This window comes from Poecilia formosa, unplaced genomic scaffold (assembly GCF_000485575.1).
Source record: "Poecilia formosa unplaced genomic scaffold, Poecilia_formosa-5.1.2 Scaffold11, whole genome shotgun sequence".
NCBI classification, from domain to species: domain Eukaryota; kingdom Metazoa; phylum Chordata; class Actinopteri; order Cyprinodontiformes; family Poeciliidae; genus Poecilia; species Poecilia formosa.
The window spans coordinates 1,824,859-1,846,839 of NW_006799950.1; the positions used below are offsets into that span (position 1 = coordinate 1,824,859).

The 21,981-nt window shown below is 41.2% G+C and overlaps 1 protein-coding gene across 1 annotated transcript in view; it reads left to right on the forward strand.

Moving 5' to 3' along the window:
* Positions 1-645: 645 nt before the first annotated feature.
* The window catches only part of htt (huntingtin), a 43,807-nt gene continuing 22,471 nt past the window's right edge, over positions 646-21,981 (forward strand). Inside the window, exons 1-38 of the mRNA XM_016667560.1 lie at positions 646-1,059; positions 1,883-1,966; positions 2,908-3,028; positions 3,779-3,838; positions 3,949-4,028; positions 4,190-4,328; positions 4,430-4,571; positions 5,369-5,547; positions 5,630-5,834; positions 6,167-6,214; positions 6,431-6,508; positions 6,996-7,378; positions 8,127-8,291; positions 9,093-9,219; positions 9,291-9,406; positions 9,486-9,597; positions 10,635-10,818; positions 11,377-11,497; positions 12,248-12,307; positions 12,418-12,497; positions 12,659-12,797; positions 12,899-13,040; positions 13,836-14,014; positions 14,095-14,299; positions 14,632-14,679; positions 14,896-14,973; positions 15,461-15,843; positions 17,558-17,684; positions 17,756-17,871; positions 17,951-18,062; positions 19,099-19,236; positions 20,244-20,402; positions 20,500-20,597; positions 20,674-20,813; positions 20,899-20,962; positions 21,079-21,179; positions 21,283-21,429; positions 21,517-21,637. Coding sequence (XP_016523046.1) covers positions 962-1,059; positions 1,883-1,966; positions 2,908-3,028; positions 3,779-3,838; positions 3,949-4,028; positions 4,190-4,328; positions 4,430-4,571; positions 5,369-5,547; positions 5,630-5,834; positions 6,167-6,214; positions 6,431-6,508; positions 6,996-7,378; positions 8,127-8,291; positions 9,093-9,219; positions 9,291-9,406; positions 9,486-9,597; positions 10,635-10,818; positions 11,377-11,497; positions 12,248-12,307; positions 12,418-12,497; positions 12,659-12,797; positions 12,899-13,040; positions 13,836-14,014; positions 14,095-14,299; positions 14,632-14,679; positions 14,896-14,973; positions 15,461-15,843; positions 17,558-17,684; positions 17,756-17,871; positions 17,951-18,062; positions 19,099-19,236; positions 20,244-20,402; positions 20,500-20,597; positions 20,674-20,813; positions 20,899-20,962; positions 21,079-21,179; positions 21,283-21,429; positions 21,517-21,637 — 5,079 coding nt within the window. The 5' untranslated portion in view covers positions 646-961. The remainder of the gene's footprint in view (positions 1,060-1,882; positions 1,967-2,907; positions 3,029-3,778; positions 3,839-3,948; positions 4,029-4,189; positions 4,329-4,429; positions 4,572-5,368; positions 5,548-5,629; positions 5,835-6,166; positions 6,215-6,430; positions 6,509-6,995; positions 7,379-8,126; positions 8,292-9,092; positions 9,220-9,290; positions 9,407-9,485; positions 9,598-10,634; positions 10,819-11,376; positions 11,498-12,247; positions 12,308-12,417; positions 12,498-12,658; positions 12,798-12,898; positions 13,041-13,835; positions 14,015-14,094; positions 14,300-14,631; positions 14,680-14,895; positions 14,974-15,460; positions 15,844-17,557; positions 17,685-17,755; positions 17,872-17,950; positions 18,063-19,098; positions 19,237-20,243; positions 20,403-20,499; positions 20,598-20,673; positions 20,814-20,898; positions 20,963-21,078; positions 21,180-21,282; positions 21,430-21,516; positions 21,638-21,981) is intronic.

A 21,981-nucleotide genomic window follows, 5' to 3' on the forward strand; every position in this document is an offset into this window, starting at 1 on the left:
ACACAAAATATTCTGATTTATGTTAAGGGACATCTGCCTGTATAATTTTGACTCCGGGTGGTTTCGAAAAAAAAAAAAAATCACAATAAACTTAAACTTGTGCACTTAATTCTTGTTAAAGTCCTTCAAAGTTCTTTTTAGAATTACACTGGTAAAAGTGATAAGTTATATAAACTTATGATCACTGTGTGAATGCAGAATAACTACAATCATTGTAAGTCTATAAAACTTTAATAAGTTGTCAGTTAAATTCAAGTTTATAGGCCAAGGTGTACGATTTAAACCATAGAGATGAAATAGATAAAAGGACTGTACAAAAAGCCATTTTTGATCCGTGTGACAGGCGATAGGAATGCCAGTCTAATCTAAAACAGACCTTATTCGCTAAACAATGATCTCAGGTAGTTGTTAAGCGCTGGCTTCAAAAAAAGCGAGAAAAGAAACTGCGTGTGACTAACAGAAAAATCACAGTTGACAGTTTAATATCCTATCTAGGGTTTTGCGAAACAGCCTCCTGATTTCAATGGTCCCATGACAGCAACAATAACATGAGGCAGAACAACGCAGCAGTTCATTGGCTCTCTGACAAATCAGCCAAAAGAAAGCCGCACACTGATTGGCCACTGAGTTTTACGTCCCTCCCCGACGCTGCAACTTGTCACCACTTCCTGGTGTGACTGCTGGGAAGAACGCATTTGCTGCATCAAAGATGGCATATTCTCAGCATATATTTGGTTCTGTAAGAGTTAACATTGTGGAAAAATAAGCGGCAAGTTGACAGAAGTGAAAGCGGAGAGCGGGTGGTAGCTGCCGCGGGCAGCGTTAACCCTCGTCGCGCTACGCACCTCCTGCTCTCTTAGCGGTAACTTGTCCCCTCTACCTTACTCTACAGTGCTAGCTGGTTAGCGCAAATAGTAAATATTAGCTTCTCGGGCGAGCTTTCTCGTTGTGGGTTGCTAAAATGGCCACCATGGAGAAGCTAATGAAGGCCTTTGAGTCTCTGAAGTCATTTCAACAACAGCAGGGACCACCGACAGCAGAGGAGCTCGTTCAGAGACAGTAAGTGTGTTTTTTAGATGCTACAAAACTGACACCGCTGCGTTACGGTTAGCCTAGCCCGCTAGCGATGCCAGTGTCAACCCCCCCAACCCTCTCGGGTAGTTTGTATATTACCACATAATCTGATCTTCTGTTTAATCTCATAAGACATTTCAGGAACATTTCTTTATTATATTAGCGGGGCTATTTCTCATCATGGTTATAGCAAGCTTATATGTGTTGTGACCAACGCTTAAGCCGCTCACGCACCTGTGCGGGGTCAGAAAGGGCAATTTAAAGCATTTTTGGTTGTGTTGTGAACTAGATTTGTCAGAAAGCTTTAGAATGATTTGTTTAAATTAACACTCTTCTAACTACCACTGCAGACCAACGTAGCTTCATAAAAGGGGGCAGGTTCACTCATTGGAGTGATGTAATGGTACCATCCTGATGGATAGCTGGGAGGATTGTGTTCTGGCTCTTTGTGATGGATGATATTAAGTTAATTGGACTTATAGTAGCATACCCACAACTATGGGTGCAAAGTCATTAATTTTAGATTTTAATGTTAAAGTTTGTAGTCCTGCAGAATAAAATTGGTGTGAAATTTAAGATTTGTAATTTCTGATCCCATTTTTATTTGAATAACACTGTGATTCCTTTTCTGGCTTCTGTCTGTTTCTTACTGTATTCATTAACATCTATTTTTTTTATTGCATAGTTTGTTTTTATAATCTGTTGGGTTGCAAGCAAAGAAGTGTTCAAAGAAACCGTTAATAACTGTGCGTTTCTTCCGGCCTTTTCTGCTTCTCTTTGACATTCTGAATTTGTGATGCTTTTACAGAAAAAAGGAGCAAGCTGCAACAAAAAAGGACAGAGTGACCCATTGCCTGACGATATGTGAAAACATTGTGGCTCAATCACTGAGGTAGGCCCTGATAAAAGGACTAAAATGACTTCTCATTAGTGGCTCTTCTCATCCACTCTACAGTGGACAAATCTTACTACAGTGTTTTTGTAGTTTATGTTTTCAGATTAAGTATAGAAAGTAAATTCTCACCCGGATTCTTTTGTTTGGCAGTTTTCATTTAAAATGTTTGTATATGTCTACACATACGCAAAAATATGGCCTAAATCAAGAGCTTTTTTTCAAAGACAACGTGATGAAGGAACAGTACTCTATCAGATTTTGAAGAGCTGCCTTCGAGTTGGATTTGTTTTAGAACCAAAGGCAGAGAAAATAACTACTGCTGGGAAATTGGTTTTTGACCACAACAAACCCATTCCCTTAGAAGGAGATAGCTTTATTAATATTACACAACTTTTAAAATTTTTATTATCAGCGACAATAATCAGTCATGTGTTTTAAGAGAAGCTTGGCTCAAACTGGTACAGGAGCAAAAATAAGCGGTAAGGGGGTGTGATAAAAAAAAAAAAAAATCTTGGAAAAAAAAATTAAACTTGAAATTGAAGATAAGATTTCAGTATTTTGTACAGATTTTTGTAAAAACATTAGGCCCTGTTCTGACCAAATTAAAGAATTTAGTTTCCGCTGCACTGATGGGTTTATTTTATAAGCACACCATGACAGCACTTAAGTGTCTAGCCCCAGTTTTGTACATTAAAAAGACAATTTTGTTGCGGTTTTTGTTTTCATAGCCAGCTTTTGCTTTCTCCTGCATTTACAATATTTGACATACAAAGGCATCCTTAGTGTAACATTGACCAAATCTTCCTAATTATGTTACTAGATTAGTAGAAGGAATGGAGGCAGCTTCTAGTAATTTATGTCAGTCAGTCACTTATAAAAGTTTTCATGCTTAATAATTGCTTGACTGTTGGTGTTTTTTTTTTGGGACCTGGAAACAGAACATCTCCAGAGTTTCAGAAACTGCTCGGGATCGCCATGGAGATGTTTCTTCTCTGCAGCGATGACAGTGAATCAGATGTCCGTATGGTGGCTGATGAGTGCCTGAACAAAATCATCAAAGTGAGTCATATTTTGTACATTTTGTGATTGTCCAAGTTTTGAAGCTGAATTTTGTTGTTGAGTAAATCCGATACCTAGCTAATTTCTTTTTTTGGACCAACTCTTCTTATTTAACATGAAAAGAGAGAAACTCATACTGAAATTGTATAAGATAATATGGAAAAAGTATTGTAACTATAGTTGCATAAAAACAAAAATTGGACAACCTGACCTATTTGCTTTTATTCAAAACAGAAAAGCAACAATTATTCCCACTGCTGCTAAAATATTACAGTGTTCTTTTTCCAGTTATGAACGTTGTATCTAAACTTGTATAATTTACATGCAACATTTAGTATTAAAAGAAGCTTGTTCTCTGGAGTGCTAAATCATGGTCTTTTCTTTGGCAATAGAATAGAATAATAATAGAATGGTCCAGTTGCCTGGAGAAAGACGTTTCCCTGATTGCAATTGTGCAGTTTGTTGTGTTGGGGGTTGGAAGAACAGGGACAGAAAATTGTTCCTGTTTTGAACTTTTAGCTTTCTGATTGGTGAACAGCCATGCCTGTAACAAAGTAGAACATCCAAAGATTTGTGGTCTTCTTGTTTTAATTTTAGTCTTTAATTGTAAAATTGCTTGTAACTAAAAAAAAAATAGCTATGGTAAATTCCAATTGTTATAAAAAATACAATTGTAATTGTGCAGAATATCTTAATAACTTCTATTATTGAATCATTTCTGCTATTTACTAGACTCTTTTTACTCCCCAGGCTCTGATGGACTCGAACTTGCCAAGACTGCAGCTGGAGTTGTACAAAGAAATTAAAAAGGTATTAATTAAGGCTCAGACCTGGTTATGTTTTGTTTAGTCCATTTTGTTCACATAAGAGGAATGTAAAAGTTCAGTGCTTTGTTTAATGTGGTTCTCGTACCTCGACAGAACGGTGCCTCACGGAGTCTGAGGGCAGCTTTGTGGAGGTTTGCTGAGCTCGCCCACCTCATCCGACCCCAGAAATGCAGGTAGGCACTGTAGCACTTATGTTACAGTGAAGTCAGAGGTTCAATCATTTTTTGCTAGCAATAAAATGCAATAGTTATTTTTTCCCAGAATGCTGGAAAAACATCATTGTGTGAATCTTTTTAATTTTGTCATGTTTGTTCCATGTGTTTCTGTGGTCCAGACCTTACCTGGTCAACCTGCTGCCATGCCTCAGTCGGATCACCAAGCGTCAGGAGGAAACCGTGCAGGAGACGCTGGCTGCAGCGATACCCAAAATCATGTCAGCCTTGGGAAACTTCGCCAACGACGGCGAGATTAAGGTATCCGACTCAGATGAGCTCATTCCTGTTTGTTGTTAGCGATCCTCACACTTTTGAAACGTGTCATTGTAGTACCGTAACTTTGTGGGGGGTTTTTTCAGGTGCTGCTGAAGTCATTTGTTGCCAACCTGAAGTCCAGCTCCCCCACCATCAGACGGACAGCAGCCAGCTGCGCCGTCAGCGTGTGCCAACACTCCAGACGCACAAGTTATTTCTACACCTGGCTCCTTAATGTGCTGCTGGGTAGGTCACACACAGAATGAAACACTCCAGAGTTGATTTGTGTTTTCTTTTTTTTTTACTATCACAAGGATCAATTTTGTTGATTTACAGAGCGACTGAAACGATTGATCGCGATGAATCATTCACTGAAATAATTGTAATCAAAATTAGCAATTGATTCATTGTTAACTGGAGTATTGCTGAAAGAACAATACAGTCAGAGCAGTATTGTATTTACGACAGCATTCTGCTTTTAAGATAACAAAAACCAAAACAACTTTTGTCTGTAAATATGTTCTACCCGGAACTCCTCAAGTAGCATAGTTTTAGCTTTTATCTGGTTCAAATTGTGTGAGAAAATAAAATCAATATTTATATGTATTGGTTAATCCAGAAAATAAGCAACAGACCAGGTTTACACTTTATTAATACGTTGAGCAGAAAGGGCTGAGCTTTCTGCTAGTAAGATACTAACAATATGTTGTTAGTATCTCTTTTTCTTTTTATCTGGAGATGCATTCTTTGCTACAAATAATCAAGTGTACACTAAGGGAGTGTTATGTTATTGCAGTTTAGGTAATAAAGTGTTTATTCTCTTATTTAAAAATGGAATATAACAGCTTATTTGCATCTTTCAATCATTTTGCAATGTATAAAAATGACTTGAATAAAAAATCTGCAGAACATTGCGATTATTTTTGTCCGAATAACTGATGGATGAATCAGTAACTAAAACAATCGTTAGTTGCAGCCCTGCTTTACTTGGAAAAAAAATAAGCTAACTCACACATAATCTGCCATGTCTTCTCCTCCTTCAGGCCTGTTGCTTCCAGTCGATGACGAACACCCGAGTCATCTTATCCTGGGGGTGCTGCTAACGTTTCGCTACCTGATGCCCCTGCTGCAGCACCAAGTCAACACCAGCAGCCTCAAAGGGAGCTTTGGAGTGATGAGGAAGGAGGCCGACGTCCAGCCAACACCCGAGCAACTCCTGCAGGTCAGATCAGTTGTGTTTCTTTTTTTTTTTGTGCACTTGTGTTTTCGTTCTCCTTAGCTGAATGATTCCTGTGTGCCTGAAGGTGTACGAGCTGACGCTGCACTACACGCAGCACTGGGATCACAACGTGGTCACAGCCGCCCTGGAACTCCTGCAGCAGATGTTCAGGACTCCCCCGCCGGAGCTTCTGCACGTGCTCATCACGGCCGGCAGCATTCCTCACGCCACCGTGTTTCGTCAGGACACGGAGAGCCGCGCTCGCTCGGGCAGCATCCTGGAGCTCATCGGTAATCCCATCAATCAATTGGGACAGATGGTTCATTCCTCTAATGCTTAGCGATATGGGCCTTCAAATATTTACTCAGTCCACTAGCACTTAGCGCACCAGTCGACTGGCTGTCTCAGGTGGCCTTTAGTTCATTCGTGCGCACTGTTCTGGTCAATCTGTTCTCCATTCCAACTTCTGCTTTGGTCTAACTTTGTGCCGCTGTCTTTGCTCCCTAACTCGCCTCCTTTTGTCCGTGTATAAATATCTTTGTTTCCTGCGACGCTCCATCGGCTTTTGCTGCTTTTTTCTCTCACGTCTTGTTTCTGTTTCCTGTTTTTCTGCCTTATGCAGCGGGGGGAGGGTCTTCCTGCAGTCCACTTCTTCTCAGGAAACAGAGAGGTGACTTGTTTGTTTATGTTGTGCTCACCTCGACTTACACTCTCCAGTTTAATGGAGGTCCTGGGCAACCATGCCTTCAATTTAGTCTTTTGAGGCCGTAGATTACCTTACCTTACCTTACGTGTTTCGATTCTTCCAATAAAAGAGCATGCGGCCGTATCTTTCTGCTGCACGCATCACAATCTCTTTAGCTGAGAATAAATCTGAACTTTCCAGGTAAAATTCTTTCTGGAGAAGAGGATGGGTTGGAGGACGACCCCGAGAGAGCAGAAGTCAACGCGGGAGCCTTCACAGGTGAGACGTCTCCATTGTCTGCAATTAAAAAAACAGTAGTAATAATGTGAAATTCTGCAAACACAGAAGGCTGTGCTCTAGGAACATAAATATGGTACCTTGCAGAAATTCACACAAACCCTGATGTAATTAATTGAAAGTTTAAATTAAACTCTCTGGCCTCTCACAGCTTTTCTTCCAGAATTTTCTTTGTTTCGGTCCATCCGTCTTCCCTGTTCCTATTAATAAAAAAACATCCCCCGTATCATGATGCCGCCACCACCACCACAACTACGGAGGATGAGTAGTGTTAATTTGGATGGGACTCAAATTCATGTAAACTTAAGAAACTGGAGAATATGCAAAGAACATATCGTCACGTGCTCCAGTCTTTATTTATTTATTCTTTTACATAACAGTCTGTTAATTCTCCTATTCTAATTCGGTGAGATCATTTTTACCACCTTTGTTTTTTAAAGTCTAGTTTCTTCCCGTGTTCTTTGGGCAGACGGCTCGTCTGCTGCTCAGGTGGACATCATCACAGAGCAGCCGCGCTCTTCGCAGCACACGCTGCAGCCCGGCGACTCTGTGGACCTCAGCGCCTCCTCCGAGCAGGGCGGCGGAGGCGGCACGTCCACATCAGGCACCCCCGAGTCACCCAATGAAAACGAAGAGGAAATGCTGAGTCGAAGTTCCAGCGGCGCCAACGTCACCCCGGAGACAGCCGACTACACCACACCAGAAAACGCCACCCCAGAAGGCGGGGGGCCGCTCGGCGAAGGCGGGATGGCGCTGGGCACTAATGATCGATCGCTCCCACCTAGCGACTCGTCTCAGACGACCACAGAGGGACCGGATTCGGCCGTGACACCTTCGGATGTAGCAGAACTGGTCAGTAGGACTCTCTTGCTATAAAATGCTTTTCTTCTGGATCCGCTGTGCGATTGTGTTTAGGGGAAGCTGCGGTTACACTGATTAACCCTGCCATGTGGGGGAAGCTGCTTTTGTTTTTAGCTCAGTAAAATCACAATCTCACCATTTCCCTGTGAAACCATTTTTGATAAAGCAAAAAAAAAAAAAAGGAATTTTGTAAAAATACTTCTGAACAGATTCCATCAGTACGCATCAGTGACATTTAAAATATGCAAGAAGGAGACTAGTGAGAGACATCACCAGGATGCCTTTGACTACAAGGTTCAGCAGCTCAGATGACCCCACAAGTTTTTTACTCTGTGCGAGGTCCGGTGGGGTCGCACTGACCCCGTGTGCTCTTTTACAAGTTTTTTTGTGTGGTGTGTGTAGTTTTGGAAATCGACAGTCTGACGGGACAACCCCCACACTTCCCAGCTGCCCACGACATTTTCTGTGCTCCTCCTGAGACCGCGTGAGGGTTAAGGAACAATACCGTTTATTAGAAACGGAAGAAGTTGTCAAAAATGTTTTGTTTTTTTTCCTTTTCTGGCCTGTTTTCTCATAAAACACCTCAAATACAGTCATCACTGAGGTCTTTGGTTAGCAACATTTTCTTCCCACAAAAAAACAACAAGACCCCAAACCAACTCTTGTCCTCTCTAATGGTTTTGCCTTCCCCCTCTTTATCCTTGACCACACCTTGCCGCGGTCGCGGCCCTCCCTGCAGCAGGCAGTCCAGCCACCTCCGCTCTCGCCGACTCCCACCGAGGGTCCCGACGCGCCAGCCAGCAGCTCCTCTGTCTACACCGCTTCTTTCTCCTCGTCGTCTTCTCTGTCTGTCTCGTCCTCTTCCTCCTTCTATGCCACCTCCTCTTCTAGCACTAGTGACAAGGTCAGGTGATTTGAAAAAGAAAGGGTGGCGCCTTGCTTGTTTCTGAAACCTTTGGCTTCCCTCATTTGTTCGTTTCTACCCCTGCACTCTATTTCCTGGGTTGTGATGGCATCTTTTCCTCCTTTCATGGACGGTAGCTTGCGCCTCCTTTACTTTTTTCCCCCTCATTTTGAACGATTCTCTCTCAAAAGGCAGATGCTTTTGAAAGACGGCGGTTATGACCGAGGATGTGACTGGCTTGCAGTGAGTTGTAAAAGATGAAGCATGAAGAGTTGTTTTTCCTTTTTTTTTGTTCGTCCTTAGATCAGATTCTCTGTTATTTGAAGATGCTGCAGAAGACTTTTGCTCCAGTGTGAGGAGCAACATGTATTTGATGTTCCTTCTTCTGGTCAAAAATTTTTTTTTTAATAAAGCATAGCTTAAAAAATTCTAATGAGAACTTGTTCCTGTTAGGATAAAAGCAAAAGCTTGATTTTCCCTGTGTTATAGAAGCTGCATTTGTGTGAAATCACCAGCCCCCTGGTTCCTACTGTATGTACTAGATTTGCTGTAAATTGTCTTTTCAAGCATGATTCAGTGGACCTTTAACTTTAAAGTGCGTGTACCACGTAAAGTTTGGATTCTCTCTTATGTCCCCGTCTTATTTTCAGCAAATCAGATCCAGTAGTTTGAAATTCGACGTGTTGCTTTTGCATGCTGGCGTTTTTCCTACTGAGAGAAACTTTGGCTTTTTGTTGGGAGTTTTGTTCGTGAACCGAACTTTTAATTCTCTCATGAAGACGTTTTGTGTGTCAAACTAAGGTCCTGGACGGCAGCGAGAGCCAGTACTCCGGCATGCAGATAGGAACGCTACAGGATGAAGAAGACGAAGGAGCAGCGCCTTCCTCCCAGGAAGAACCCTCAGAGCCGTTTCTGCAGTCGGCCCTCGGTAGGCAGGCGGCTGAATATGAAAACCCGTGTAGATCTTTGTCACCCTAACAAAGACGTTTTTGCGTCCAGCTCTGAGTAAGCCTCATCTGTTCGATGGCCGAGGTCACAATCGTCAGGGTTCGGACAGCAGCGTGGACCGCTTCATTCCCAAGGATGAGCCTGCTGAACCCGAACCTGATAATAAGGTACGCCCACGGTTGTGGTCAACGATCAAAGAAGTAAAATCACGATTTGTTTCTGATTGTTTTATTAAATGCCTGGCAGCCGTCACGGATAAAGGGTCCAATTGGACACTACACGGACCAGGGGGCGGAGCCACTGGTTCACTGTGTGCGACTTCTCGCCGCTTCTTTTCTTCTCACTGGACAGAAGAACGGTGAGCAGCTGCTTCAAGCCACGGCTTGAAATTGAACATGTATATATTAGCAAAATTAGGCTGGATACTATTCTACAATTTTATCTTTTCTAATATTTTAAGAGTTTATTAACATAAACCTAGGATTAAAAAAAAAAGAAAATCAAAGTATAATAAAAGTTGGCATTATGACGAACCTAACAAAGTAAAATACGTTGGGGATGCAACTAATGACTTTAGTAATTGATTATTCTATAATTTGTTTGGAAAATCAGTTTATTAATTGGATTTTTAAGAAATGGGCCCATTCTGCAGATTTTTCATTCAACCACTTAATATTAGAAATACATTAGAAGATAGAAAAAAGGTGCTTAATAGGACATTTTGTTCTTTATACAATTTGAATCAGAAGCAGCTGAAACTGTGCCACTTGAGGAGTTCTGGGTAGAACATTTACATTCGTTTTTCTTTTTTTTCATGTTAAATGCAATATGTCTATATTTTCTTGTACAGTTTTGGCTCAGTTGTTTCCCTGTGGGTGTTGTTTCAGCAAATGGTCTTTTTTTTTTAGTCTAACAAATAACCCAGTTAATAATTAATGGATTTTTAAAAAATTAGTTGAGAGTTATTTCAATAATCTATTAATCATTTCAGCCCTAAATTACTCTTATTTCTAAGCCTTTTCACACGACTTCATGTTACAGCTTCAGCTCTGTGGGTTTCATTGCGTTGTGACGATGCACAAAACTAAGTTGATTTGAAAGAAGAGATTTTATATTTTTGAAAAATTAAGAATCCTAACTTTACACAATATGTTTTACATGGGACTGCCAGATATTAACATAACATGCAATAATGACTTACAAATGATCAACTAGACAATATGGGTGTGTCACAGAAAATGCAGATGGTAGATAGTGTGTAGTTTATGTATCGCATAAAATTCCAGTGAAACCAATTGCATAACATTACTTGAAAAATGGTGAAGAAAGGAGTTTTAATATTTGTCAGTTTATGTCTAGCCATACAAGTGATTTTTTGTTTGTTTGTTTCTTCAGGATTGATTCCTGATAAAGAGGTTCGAGTGAGCGTGAAGGCGTTGGCGGTCAGCTGCGTCGGAGCTGCAGCAGCGCTGCATCCTGAAGCGTTCTTTAATTCTCTCTACCTGGAGCCACTAGATGGCGTCCCAGTTGCAGGTATGATGGCAAATTCAGTTGTCAACACCCTTTTGATTGTGTTTGGGTTTAAAAAGAAAAGATAATCTGTTGAAGAAGGTTGGCTGTCATCCTAATTGGATAATAGGTGAATACATGTGAAGTTGGTTTAATGCAGGTGGGAAGGTTTGTGTAAGGTCAGAGGAGTTTCAGACTTTGCCAGCCAAAGTTTAAGTATTGATAGAAACGGTNAAGATTTCAGTATTTTGTACAGATTTTTGTAAAAACATTAGGCCCTGTTCTGACCAAATTAAAGAATTTAGTTACCGCTGCACTGATGGGTTTATTTTATAAGCACACCATGACAGCACTTAAGTGTCTAACCCCAGTTTTGTACATTAAAAAGACAATTTTGTTGCGGTTTTTGTTTTTATAGCCAGCTTTTGCTTTCTCCTGCATTTACAATATTTGACATGCAAAGGCATCCTTAGTGTAACATTGACCAAATCTTCCTAATTATGTTACTAGATTAGTAGAAGGAATGGAGGCAGCTTCTAGTAATTTATGTCAGTCAGTCACTTATAAAAGTTTTCATGCTTAATAATTGCTTGACTGTTGGTGTTTTTTTTTTGGGACCTGGAAACAGAACATCTCCAGAGTTTCAGAAACTGCTCGGGATCGCCATGGAGATGTTTCTTCTCTGCAGCGATGACAGTGAATCAGATGTCCGTATGGTGGCTGATGAGTGCCTGAACAAAATCATCAAAGTGAGTCATATTTTGTACATTTTGTGATTGTCCAAGTTTTGAAGCTGAATTTTGTTGTTGAGTAAATCCGATACCTAGCTAATTTCTTTTTTTGGACCAACTCTTCTTATTTAACATGAAAAGAGAGAAACTCATACTGAAATTGTATAAGATAATATGGAAAAAGTATTGTAACTATAGTTGCATAAAAACAAAAATTGGACAACCTGACCTATTTGCTTTTATTCAAAACAGAAAAGCAACAATTATTTCCACTGCTGCTAAAATATTACAGTGTTCTTTTTCCAGTTATGAACGTTGTATCTAAACTTGTATAATTTACATGCAACATTTAGTATTAAAAGAAGCTTGTTCTCTGGAGTGCTAAATCATGGTCTTTTCTTTGGCAATAGAATAGAATAATAATAGAATGGTCCAGTTGCCTGGAGAAAGACGTTTCCCTGATTGCAATTGTGCAGTTTGTTGTGTTGGGGGTTGGAAGAACAGGGACAGAAAATTGTTCCTGTTTTGAACTTTTAGCTTTCTGATTGGTGAACAGCCATGCCTGTAACAAAGTAGAACATCCAAAGATTTGTGGTCTTCTTGTTTTAACTTTAGTCTTTAATTGTAAAATTGCTTGTAACTAAAAAAAAAATAGCTATGGTAAATTCCAATTGTTATAAAAAATACAATTGTAATTGTGCAGAATATCTTAATAACTGCTATTATTGAATCATTTCTGCTATTTACTAGACTCTTTTTACTCCCCAGGCTCTGATGGACTCGAACTTGCCAAGACTGCAGCTGGAGTTGTACAAAGAAATTAAAAAGGTATTAATTAAGGCTCAGACCTGGTTATGTTTTGTTTAGTCCATTTTGTTCACATAAGAGGAATGTAAAAGTTCAGTGCTTTGTTTAATGTGGTTCTCGTACCTCGACAGAACGGTGCCTCACGGAGTCTGAGGGCAGCTTTGTGGAGGTTTGCTGAGCTCGCCCACCTCATCCGACCCCAGAAATGCAGGTAGGCACTGTAGCACTTATGTTACAGTGAAGTCAGAGGTTCAATCATTTTTTGCTAGCAATAAAATGCAATAGTTATTTTTTCCCAGAATGCTGGAAAAACATCATTGTGTGAATCTTTTTAATTTTGTCATGTTTGTTCCATGTGTTTCTGTGGTCCAGACCTTACCTGGTCAACCTGCTGCCATGCCTCAGTCGGATCACCAAGCGTCAGGAGGAAACCGTGCAGGAGACGCTGGCTGCAGCGATACCCAAAATCATGTCAGCCTTGGGAAACTTCGCCAACGACGGCGAGATTAAGGTATCCGACTCAGATGAGCTCATTCCTGTTTGTTGTTAGCGATCCTCACACTTTTGAAACGTGTCATTGTAGTACCGTAACTTTGTGGGGGGTTTTTTCAGGTGCTGCTGAAGTCATTTGTTGCCAACCTGAAGTCCAGCTCCCCCACCATCAGACGGACAGCAGCCAGCTGCGCCGTCAGCGTGTGCCAACACTCCAGACGCACAAGTTATTTCTACACCTGGCTCCTTAATGTGCTGCTGGGTAGGTCACACACAGAATGAAACACTCCAGAGTTGATTTGTGTTTTCTTTTTTTTTTACTATCACAAGGATCAATTTTGTTGATTTACAGAGCGACTGAAACGATTGATCGCGATGAATCATTCACTGAAATAATTGTAATCAAAATTAGCAATTGATTCATTGTTAACTGGAGTATTGCTGAAAGAACAATACAGTCAGAGCAGTATTGTATTTACGACAGCATTCTGCTTTTAAGATAACAAAAACCAAAACAACTTTTGTCTGTAAATATGTTCTACCCGGAACTCCTCAAGTAGCATAGTTTTAGCTTTTATCTGGTTCAAATTGTGTGAGAAAATAAAATCAATATTTATATGTATTGGTTAATCCAGAAAATAAGCAACAGACCAGATTTACACTTTATTAATACGTTGAGCAGAAAGTGCTGAGCTTTCTGCTAGTAAGATACTAACAATATGTTGTTAGTATCTCTTTTTCTTTTTATCTGGAGATGCATTCTTTGCTACAAATAATCAAGTGTACACTAAGGGAGTGTTATGTTATTGCAGTTTAGGTAATAAAGTGTTTATTCTCTTATTTAAAAATGGAATATAACAGCTTATTTGCATCTTTCAATCATTTTGCAATGTATAAAAATGACTTGAATAAAAAATCTGCAGAACATTGCGATTATTTTTGTCCGAATAATTGATGGATGAATCAGTAACTAAAACAATCGTTAGTTGCAGCCCTGCTTTACTTGAAAAAAATAAGCTAACTCACACATAATCTGCCATGTCTTCTCCTCCTTCAGGCCTGTTGCTTCCAGTCGATGACGAACACCCGAGCCATCTTATCCTGGGGGTGCTGCTAACGTTTCGCTACCTGATGCCCCTGCTGCAGAACCAAGTCAACACCAGCAGCCTCAAAGGGAGCTTTGGAGTGATGAGGAAGGAGGCCGACGTCCAGCCAACACCCGAGCAACTCCTGCAGGTCAGATCAGTTGTGTTTCTTTTTTTTTGTGCACTTGTGTTTTCGTTCTCCTTAGCTGAATGATTCCTGTGTGCCTGAAGGTGTACGAGCTGACGCTGCACTACACGCAGCACTGGGATCACAACGTGGTCACAGCCGCCCTGGAACTCCTGCAGCAGATGTTCAGGACTCCCCCGCCGGAGCTTCTGCACGTGCTCATCACGGCCGGCAGCATTCCTCACGCCACCGTGTTTCGTCAGGACACGGAGAGCCGCGCTCGCTCGGGCAGCATCCTGGAGCTCATCGGTAATCCCATCAATCAATTGGGACAGATGGTTCATTCCTCTAATGCTTAGCGATATGGGCCTTCAAATATTTACTCAGTCCACTAGCACTTAGCGCACCAGTCGACTGGCTGTCTCAGGTGGCCTTTAGTTCATTCGTGCGCACTGTTCTGGTCAATCTGTTCTCCATTCCAACTTCTGCTTTGGTCTAACTTTGTGCCGCTGTCTTTGCTCCCTAACTCGCCTCCTTTTGTCCGTGTATAAATATCTTTGTTTCCTGCGACGCTCCATCGGCTTTTGCTGCTTTTTTCTCTCACGTCTTGTTTCTGTTTCCTGTTTTTCTGCCTTATGCAGCGGGGGGAGGGTCTTCCTGCAGTCCACTTCTTCTCAGGAAACAGAGAGGTGACTTGTTTGTTTATGTTGTGCTCACCTCGACTTACACTCTCCAGTTTAATGGAGGTCCTGGGCAACCATGCCTTCAATTTAGTCTTTTGAGGCCGTAGATTACCTTACCTTACCTTACGTGTTTCGATTCTTCCAATAAAAGAGCATGCGGCCGTATCTTTCTGCTGCACGCATCACAATCTCTTTAGCTGAGAATAAATCTGAACTTTCCAGGTAAAATTCTTTCTGGAGAAGAGGATGGGTTGGAGGACGACCCCGAGAGAGCAGAAGTCAACGCGGGAGCCTTCACAGGTGAGACGTCTCCATTGTCTGCAATTAAAAAAACAGTAGTAATAATGTGAAATTCTGCAAACACAGAAGGCTGTGCTCTAGGAACATAAATATGGTACCTTGCAGAAATTCACACAAACCCTGATGTAATTAATTGAAAGTTTAAGTTAAACTCTTTGGCCTCTCACAGCTTTTCTTCCAGAATTTTCTTTGTTTCGGTCCATCCATCTTCCCTGTTCCTATTAATAAAAAAACATCCCCCGTATCATGATGCTGCCACCACCACCACCACTACGGAGGATGAGTAGTGTTAGTTTGGATGGGACTCAAATTCATGTAAACTTAAGAAACTGGAGAATATGCAAAGAACATATCGTCATGTGCTGCAGTTTTTATTTATTTATTCTTTTACATAACAGTCTGTTAATTCTCCTATTCTAATTCGGTGAGATCATTTTTACCACCTTTGTTTTTTAAAGTCTAGTTTCTTCCCGTGTTCTTTGGGCAGACGGCTCGTCTGCTGCTCAGGTGGACATCATCACAGAGCAGCCGCGCTCTTCGCAGCACACGCTGCAGCCCGGCGACTCTGTGGACCTCAGCGCCTCCTCCGAGCAGGGCGGCGGAGGCGGCACGTCCACATCAGGCACCCCCGAGTCACCCAATGAAAACGAAGAGGAAATGCTGAGTCGAAGTTCCAGCGGCGCCAACGTCACCCCGGAGACAGCCGACTACACCACACCAGAAAACGCCACCCCAGAAGGCGGGGGGCCGCTCGGCGAAGGCGGGATGGCGCTGGGCACTAATGATCGATCGCTCCCACCTAGCGACTCGTCTCAGACGACCACAGAGGGACCGGATTCGGCCGTGACACCTTCGGATGTAGCAGAACTGGTCAGTAGGACTCTCTTGCTATAAAATGCTTTTCTTCTGGATCCGCTGTGCGATTGTGTTTAGGGGAAGCTGCGGTTACACTGATTAACCCTGCCATGTGGGGGAAGCTGCTTTTGTTTTTAGCTCAGTAAAATCACAATCTCACCATTTCCCTGTGAAACCATTTTTGATAAAGCAAAAAAAAAAAAAAGGAATTTTGTAAAAATACTTCTGAACAGATTCCATCAGTACGCATCAGTGACATTTAAAATATGCAAGAAGGAGACTAGTGAGAGACATCACCAGGATGCCTTTGACTACAAGGTTCAGCAGCTCAGATGACCCCACAAGTTTTTTACTCTGTGCGAGGTCCGGTGGGGTCGCACTGACCCCGTGTGCTCTTTTACAAGTTTTTTTGTGTGGTGTGTGTAGTTTTGGAAATCGACAGTCTGACGGGACAACCCCCACACTTCCCAGCTGCCCACGACATTTTCTGTGCTCCTCCTGAGACCGCGTGAGGGTTAAGGAACAATACCGTTTATTAGAAACGGAAGAAGTTGTCAAAAATGTTTTGTTTTTTTTCCTTTTCTGGCCTGTTTTCTCATAAAACACCTCAAATACAGTCATCACTGAGGTCTTTGGTTAGCAACATTTTCTTCCCACAAAAAAACAACAAGACCCCAAACCAACTCTTGTCCTCTCTAATGGTTTTGCCTTCCCCCTCTTTATCCTTGACCACACCTTGCCGCGGTCGCGGCCCTCCCTGCAGCAGGCAGTCCAGCCACCTCCGCTCTCGCCGACTCCCACCGAGGGTCCCGACGCGCCAGCCAGCAGCTCCTCTGTCTACACCGCTTCTTTCTCCTCGTCGTCTTCTCTGTCTGTCTCGTCCTCTTCCTCCTTCTATGCCACCTCCTCTTCTAGCACTAGTGACAAGGTCAGGTGATTTGAAAAAGAAAGGGTGGCGCCTTGCTTGTTTCTGAAACCTTTGGCTTCCCTCATTTGTTCGTTTCTACCCCTGCACTCTATTTCCTGGGTTGTGATGGCATCTTTTCCTCCTTTCATGGACGGTAGCTTGCGCCTCCTTTACTTTTTTCCCCCTCATTTTGAACGATTCTCTCTCAAAAGGCAGATGCTTTTGAAAGACGGCGGTTATGACCGAGGATGTGACTGGCTTGCAGTGAGTTGTAAAAGATGAAGCATGAAGAGTTGTTTTTCCTTTTTTTTTGTTCGTCCTTAGATCAGATTCTCTGTTATTTGAAGATGCTGCAGAAGACTTTTGCTCCAGTGTGAGGAGCAACATGTATTTGATGTTCCTTCTTCTGGTCAAAAATTTTTTTTTTAATAAAGCATAGCTTAAAAAATTCTAATGAGAACTTGTTCCTGTTAGGATAAAAGCAAAAGCTTGATTTTCCCTGTATTATACAAGCAGCATTTGTGTGAAATCACCAGCCCCCTGCTTCCTACTGTATGTACTAGATTTGCTGTAAATTGTCTTTTCAAGCATGATTCAGTGGACCTTTAACTTTAAAGTGCGTGTACCACGTAAAGTTTGGATTCTCTCTTATGTCCCCGTCTTATTTTCAGCAAATCAGATCCAGTAGTTTGAAATTCGACGTGTTGCTTTTGCATGCTGGCGTTTTTCCTACTGAGAGAAACTTTGGCTTTTTGTTGGGAGTTTTGTTCGTGAACCGAACTTTTAATTCTCTCATGAAGACGTTTTGTGTGTCAAACTAAGGTCCTGGACGGCAGCGAGAGCCAGTACTCCGGCATGCAGATAGGAACGCTACAGGATGAAGAAGACGAAGGAGCAGCGCCTTCCTCCCAGGAAGAACCCTCAGAGCCGTTTCTGCAGTCGGCCCTCGGTAGGCAGGCGGCTGAATATGAAAACCCGTGTAGATCTTTGTCACCCTAACAAAGACGTTTTTGCGTCCAGCTCTGAGTAAGCCTCATCTGTTCGATGGCCGAGGTCACAATCGGCAGGGTTCGGACAGCAGCGTGGACCGCTTCATTCCCAAGGATGAGCCTGCTGAACCCGAACCTGATAATAAGGTACGTCCACGGTTGTGGTCAGCGATTGAAGAAGTAAAATCACGATTTGTTTCTGATTGTTTTATTAAATGCCTGGCAGCCGTCACGGATAAAGGGTCCAATTGGACACTACACGGACCAGGGGGCGGAGCCACTGGTTCACTGTGTGCGACTTCTCGCCGCTTCTTTTCTTCTCACTGGACAGAAGAACGGTGAGCAGCTGCTTCAAGCCACGGCTTGAAATTGAACATGTATATATTAGCAAAATTAGGCTGGATACTATTCTACAATTTTATCTTTTCTAATATTTTAAGAGTTTATTAACATAAACCTAGGATTAAAAAAAAAAGAAAATCAATGTATAATAAAAGTTGGCATTATGACGAACCTAACAAAGTAAAATACGTTGGGGATGCAACTTAATGACTTTAGTAATTGATTATTCTATCATTTGTTTGGAAAATCAGTTTATTAATTGGATTTTTAAGAAATGGGCCCATTCTGCAGATTTTTCATTCAACCACTTAATATTAGAAATACATTAGAAGATAGAAAAAAGGTGCTTAATAGGACATTTTGTTCTTTATACAATTTGAATCAGAAGCAGCTGAAACTGTGCCACTTGAGGAGTTCTGGGTAGAACATTTACATTCGTTTTTCTTTTTTTCATGTTAAATGCAATATGTCTATATTTTCTTGTACAGTTTTGGCTCAGTTGTTTCCCTGTGGGTGTTGTTTCAGCAAATGGTCTTTTTTTTTAGTCTAACAAATAACCCAGTTAATAATTAATGGATTTTTAAAAAATTAGTTGAGAGTTATTTCAATAATCTATTAATCATTTCAGCCCTAAATTACTCTTATTTCTAAGCCTTTTCACACGACTTCATGTTACAGCTTCAGCTCTGTGGGTTTCATTGCGTTGTGATGATACACAAAACTAAGTTGATTTGAAAGAAGAGATTTTATATTTTTGAAAAATTAAGAATCCTAACTTTACACAATATGTTTTACATGGGACTCCCAGATATTAACATAACATGCAATAATGACTTACAAATGATCAACTAGACAATATGGGTGTGTCACAGAAAATGCAGATGGTAGATAGTGTGTAGTTTATGTATCGCATAAAATTCCAGTGAAACCAATTGCATAACATTACTTGAAAAATGGTGAAGAAAGGAGTTTTAATATTTGTCAGTTTATGTCTAGCCATACAAGTGATTTTTTGTTTGTTTGTTTCTTCAGGATTGATTCCTGATAAAGAGGTTCGAGTGAGCGTGAAGGCGTTGGCGGTCAGCTGCGTCGGAGCTGCAGCAGCGCTGCATCCTGAAGCGTTCTTTAATTCTCTCTACCTGGAGCCACTGGATGGCGTCCCAGTTGCAGGTATGATGGCAAATTCAGTTGTCAACACCCTTTTGATTGTGTTTGGGTTTAAAAAGAAAAGATAATCTGTTGAAGAAGGTTGGCTGTCATCCTAATTGGATAATAGGTGAATACATGTGAAGTTGGTTTAATGCAGGTGGGAAGGTTTATGTAAGGTCAGAGGAGTTTCAGACTTTGCCAGCCAAAGTTTAAGTATTGATAGAAACGGTTAAAAAAAAAAAAATACAACAAATGACAGAAGAAAATTTTATCTGATTAAGACTGGACAACAATTGCTTTAGATGTTGATTAATCTATTGATTATTCTAGTGATTTAATTGGATAAAAATTTTGGCACATTCTGCTGATTTTTCGTTTAAGCCTCTTTTATAAAATATTAGATACACATGAGAAGATGCAAATAAATTATTTAATTTCTTTTAAAATAAGGAAAAAATGCCTAAAAAGCAACAAGGTAGCAATGGTAGATCATTAAAAAATGCTTCTATAATCAACATGTGAAAAGCTCAGATCTTTCTGCTCAACTGAACATCAGTACAGTCTGCTGCTGATCTGTTTATTTTTAGATTCACTTATTAACAATTGGGTTGCAAAAGGTGATAGATTTTTTTATTTATTTATTTATTTTTTTTACAGAATTTGAACTTAGTGAAGCTAAAACTGTCCCGCTTGAGGAGTTCTGGGTAAAATATATTTTTTACTAACAGAGAAGATTTTTTATCTTTATTACTATATATATATATATATATATATATATTTGGCTTAATTACTGCTACTGATGGTGTTCTTTCAGAAAATGATTTTTTCTTGAGCCTATATAATTGCGTTAGCGATGAAACGATTACTAAATTAGTTGACAATTGTTTCAATCGTCGATTAATAACATTTCATTGGATTAATCAGTTCGGCCCTAGTGATAATTATCAAAACTGTTCAGTAGGGAAAACAGTTTTGATCATTTTCCTGCCAGCTGTAGTGTGACAGCTGTTTGGTCTGTGCCATTGCAGGGCAGCAGTACATTAGTGACGTTCTGGGCCTCATCGAACACGGAGACCCCCAGATCAGAGGGGCCACAGCCATCCTCTGTGGAGCCATCATCCTAGCTGCGCTTACCAAAACACGTTACAATATTCACACCTGGCTGGCCGGTGTGCAGAGTACAACAGGTTTGTGTTTTTTGTTTTTTTGTTTGTTTTTTTTCGTGTTGAAGTTACTGCTGAGCTGATGTGAGGCTGATTGTTATTCCTGGACTCTGCTCTTCAGGTAACCCTCTGTCCCTGGTGGATTTGGTGCCTTTGCTCCAGAAACCTTTAAAAGACGAATCCTCGGTCACCTGCAAGATGGCGTGTGCTGCAGTCAGGGTAGGATGGGCCTGCAGGAGCGTCGGTGGTTGGTGTCCGCTTGTGTTACTGAGTCTGTGTTTGTGGTGCGTTCCAGCACTGCATCATGACGCTGTGCAGCAGCACGCTGAGCGAGCTCGGGTTGCAGCTGGTGATAGACCTCTTCGCTCTGCGGGATTCTTCCTACTGGCTTGTTCGCACCGAGCTCCTGGAAACTCTGTCCGAGTTAGACTTCAGGTGAGATTCGTTCCTTTTGACTGCTACCGACACGTGTCTTTGCTTCCATTGTACATTTATTTATTTATTTATTTTCTTGTTTTAGATTAATTAATTTCTTGGAGAGAAAAACTGAAACTTTGCACAAAGGAGACCATCACTTTACTGGGGTATGTTGCCGCGTTGGCTTTTTTTTTCCCTCTTTGTTTGAAAGTAAAGGTGGATCATTGAGATATTTTATTCCGACAAACATGTCGCGATCCTAAATTTGTTGGAATTTGTTTAGCAACTACGGATTCAGGACAGGGTCCTGAATGATGTGGTCATCTATCTGTTGGGAGACGATGATCCGAGAGTGCGACACGTTGCAGCCTCTGCTGTTAGCAGGTATGCTAGCTCTTTTGTATTTGAACAAGACCACACCACTGTATAATCCAAGATCTTAACCCAAATCTCTATTTTTTTTTTTTCCTGTGCCTCTTCCTTCTAGACTCGTTCCAAGATTGTTCTTTGACTGTGACCAAGGCCAGGTAGACCCAGTGGTGGCGATCGCCCGGGACCAGAGTTCAGTCTACCTGCAGCTACTCATGCATGAGACACAACCCCCGTCCCAGTTCACAGTCAGCACAATCACAAGGTATTGTTCATGAAACTGAAAGATGGTGTCAAGTACGTTGAAGTCGGCTTCAAGGTAAACGGGAGAAAACTTTTCTCTTTCCTCAAGGACGTATCGAGGCTACAACTTTTCTAACTCTGTGTCCGACGTCTCGTTGGAGAACAACCTGTCCAGAGTTGTTACTGCAGTCTCCCATGCTTTCACATCTTCCACCTCCAGAGCGCTAACTGTAAGCTTTCAGAAAAATGTTCAGTCATTTATTGTTATCGCTGTCGCAAATTTCTGATGGTGTTTTCTTAAAGGGGGGGGAGGGACGTTATTTGAAATCTATTTTTTTTTAGCTTTATGTCATGCTATAATGTGTTCTCATCAGAAACATATTTGGAGTGTTGCTTTGATTCTTTTATGCATGTTTGAGAAATCTTCCATTATGCCTTTTACAAACATAAATGGCATAATAGAGGAGCATTGCTGTGATGACTTGCTGAAGGCAGGAGCTTCTTAAAGAGACAGAGGGTAATTTCAAGGCATCAAACCGCAAAGTCAAATTTCTTTTAAGTCATATGAGATATA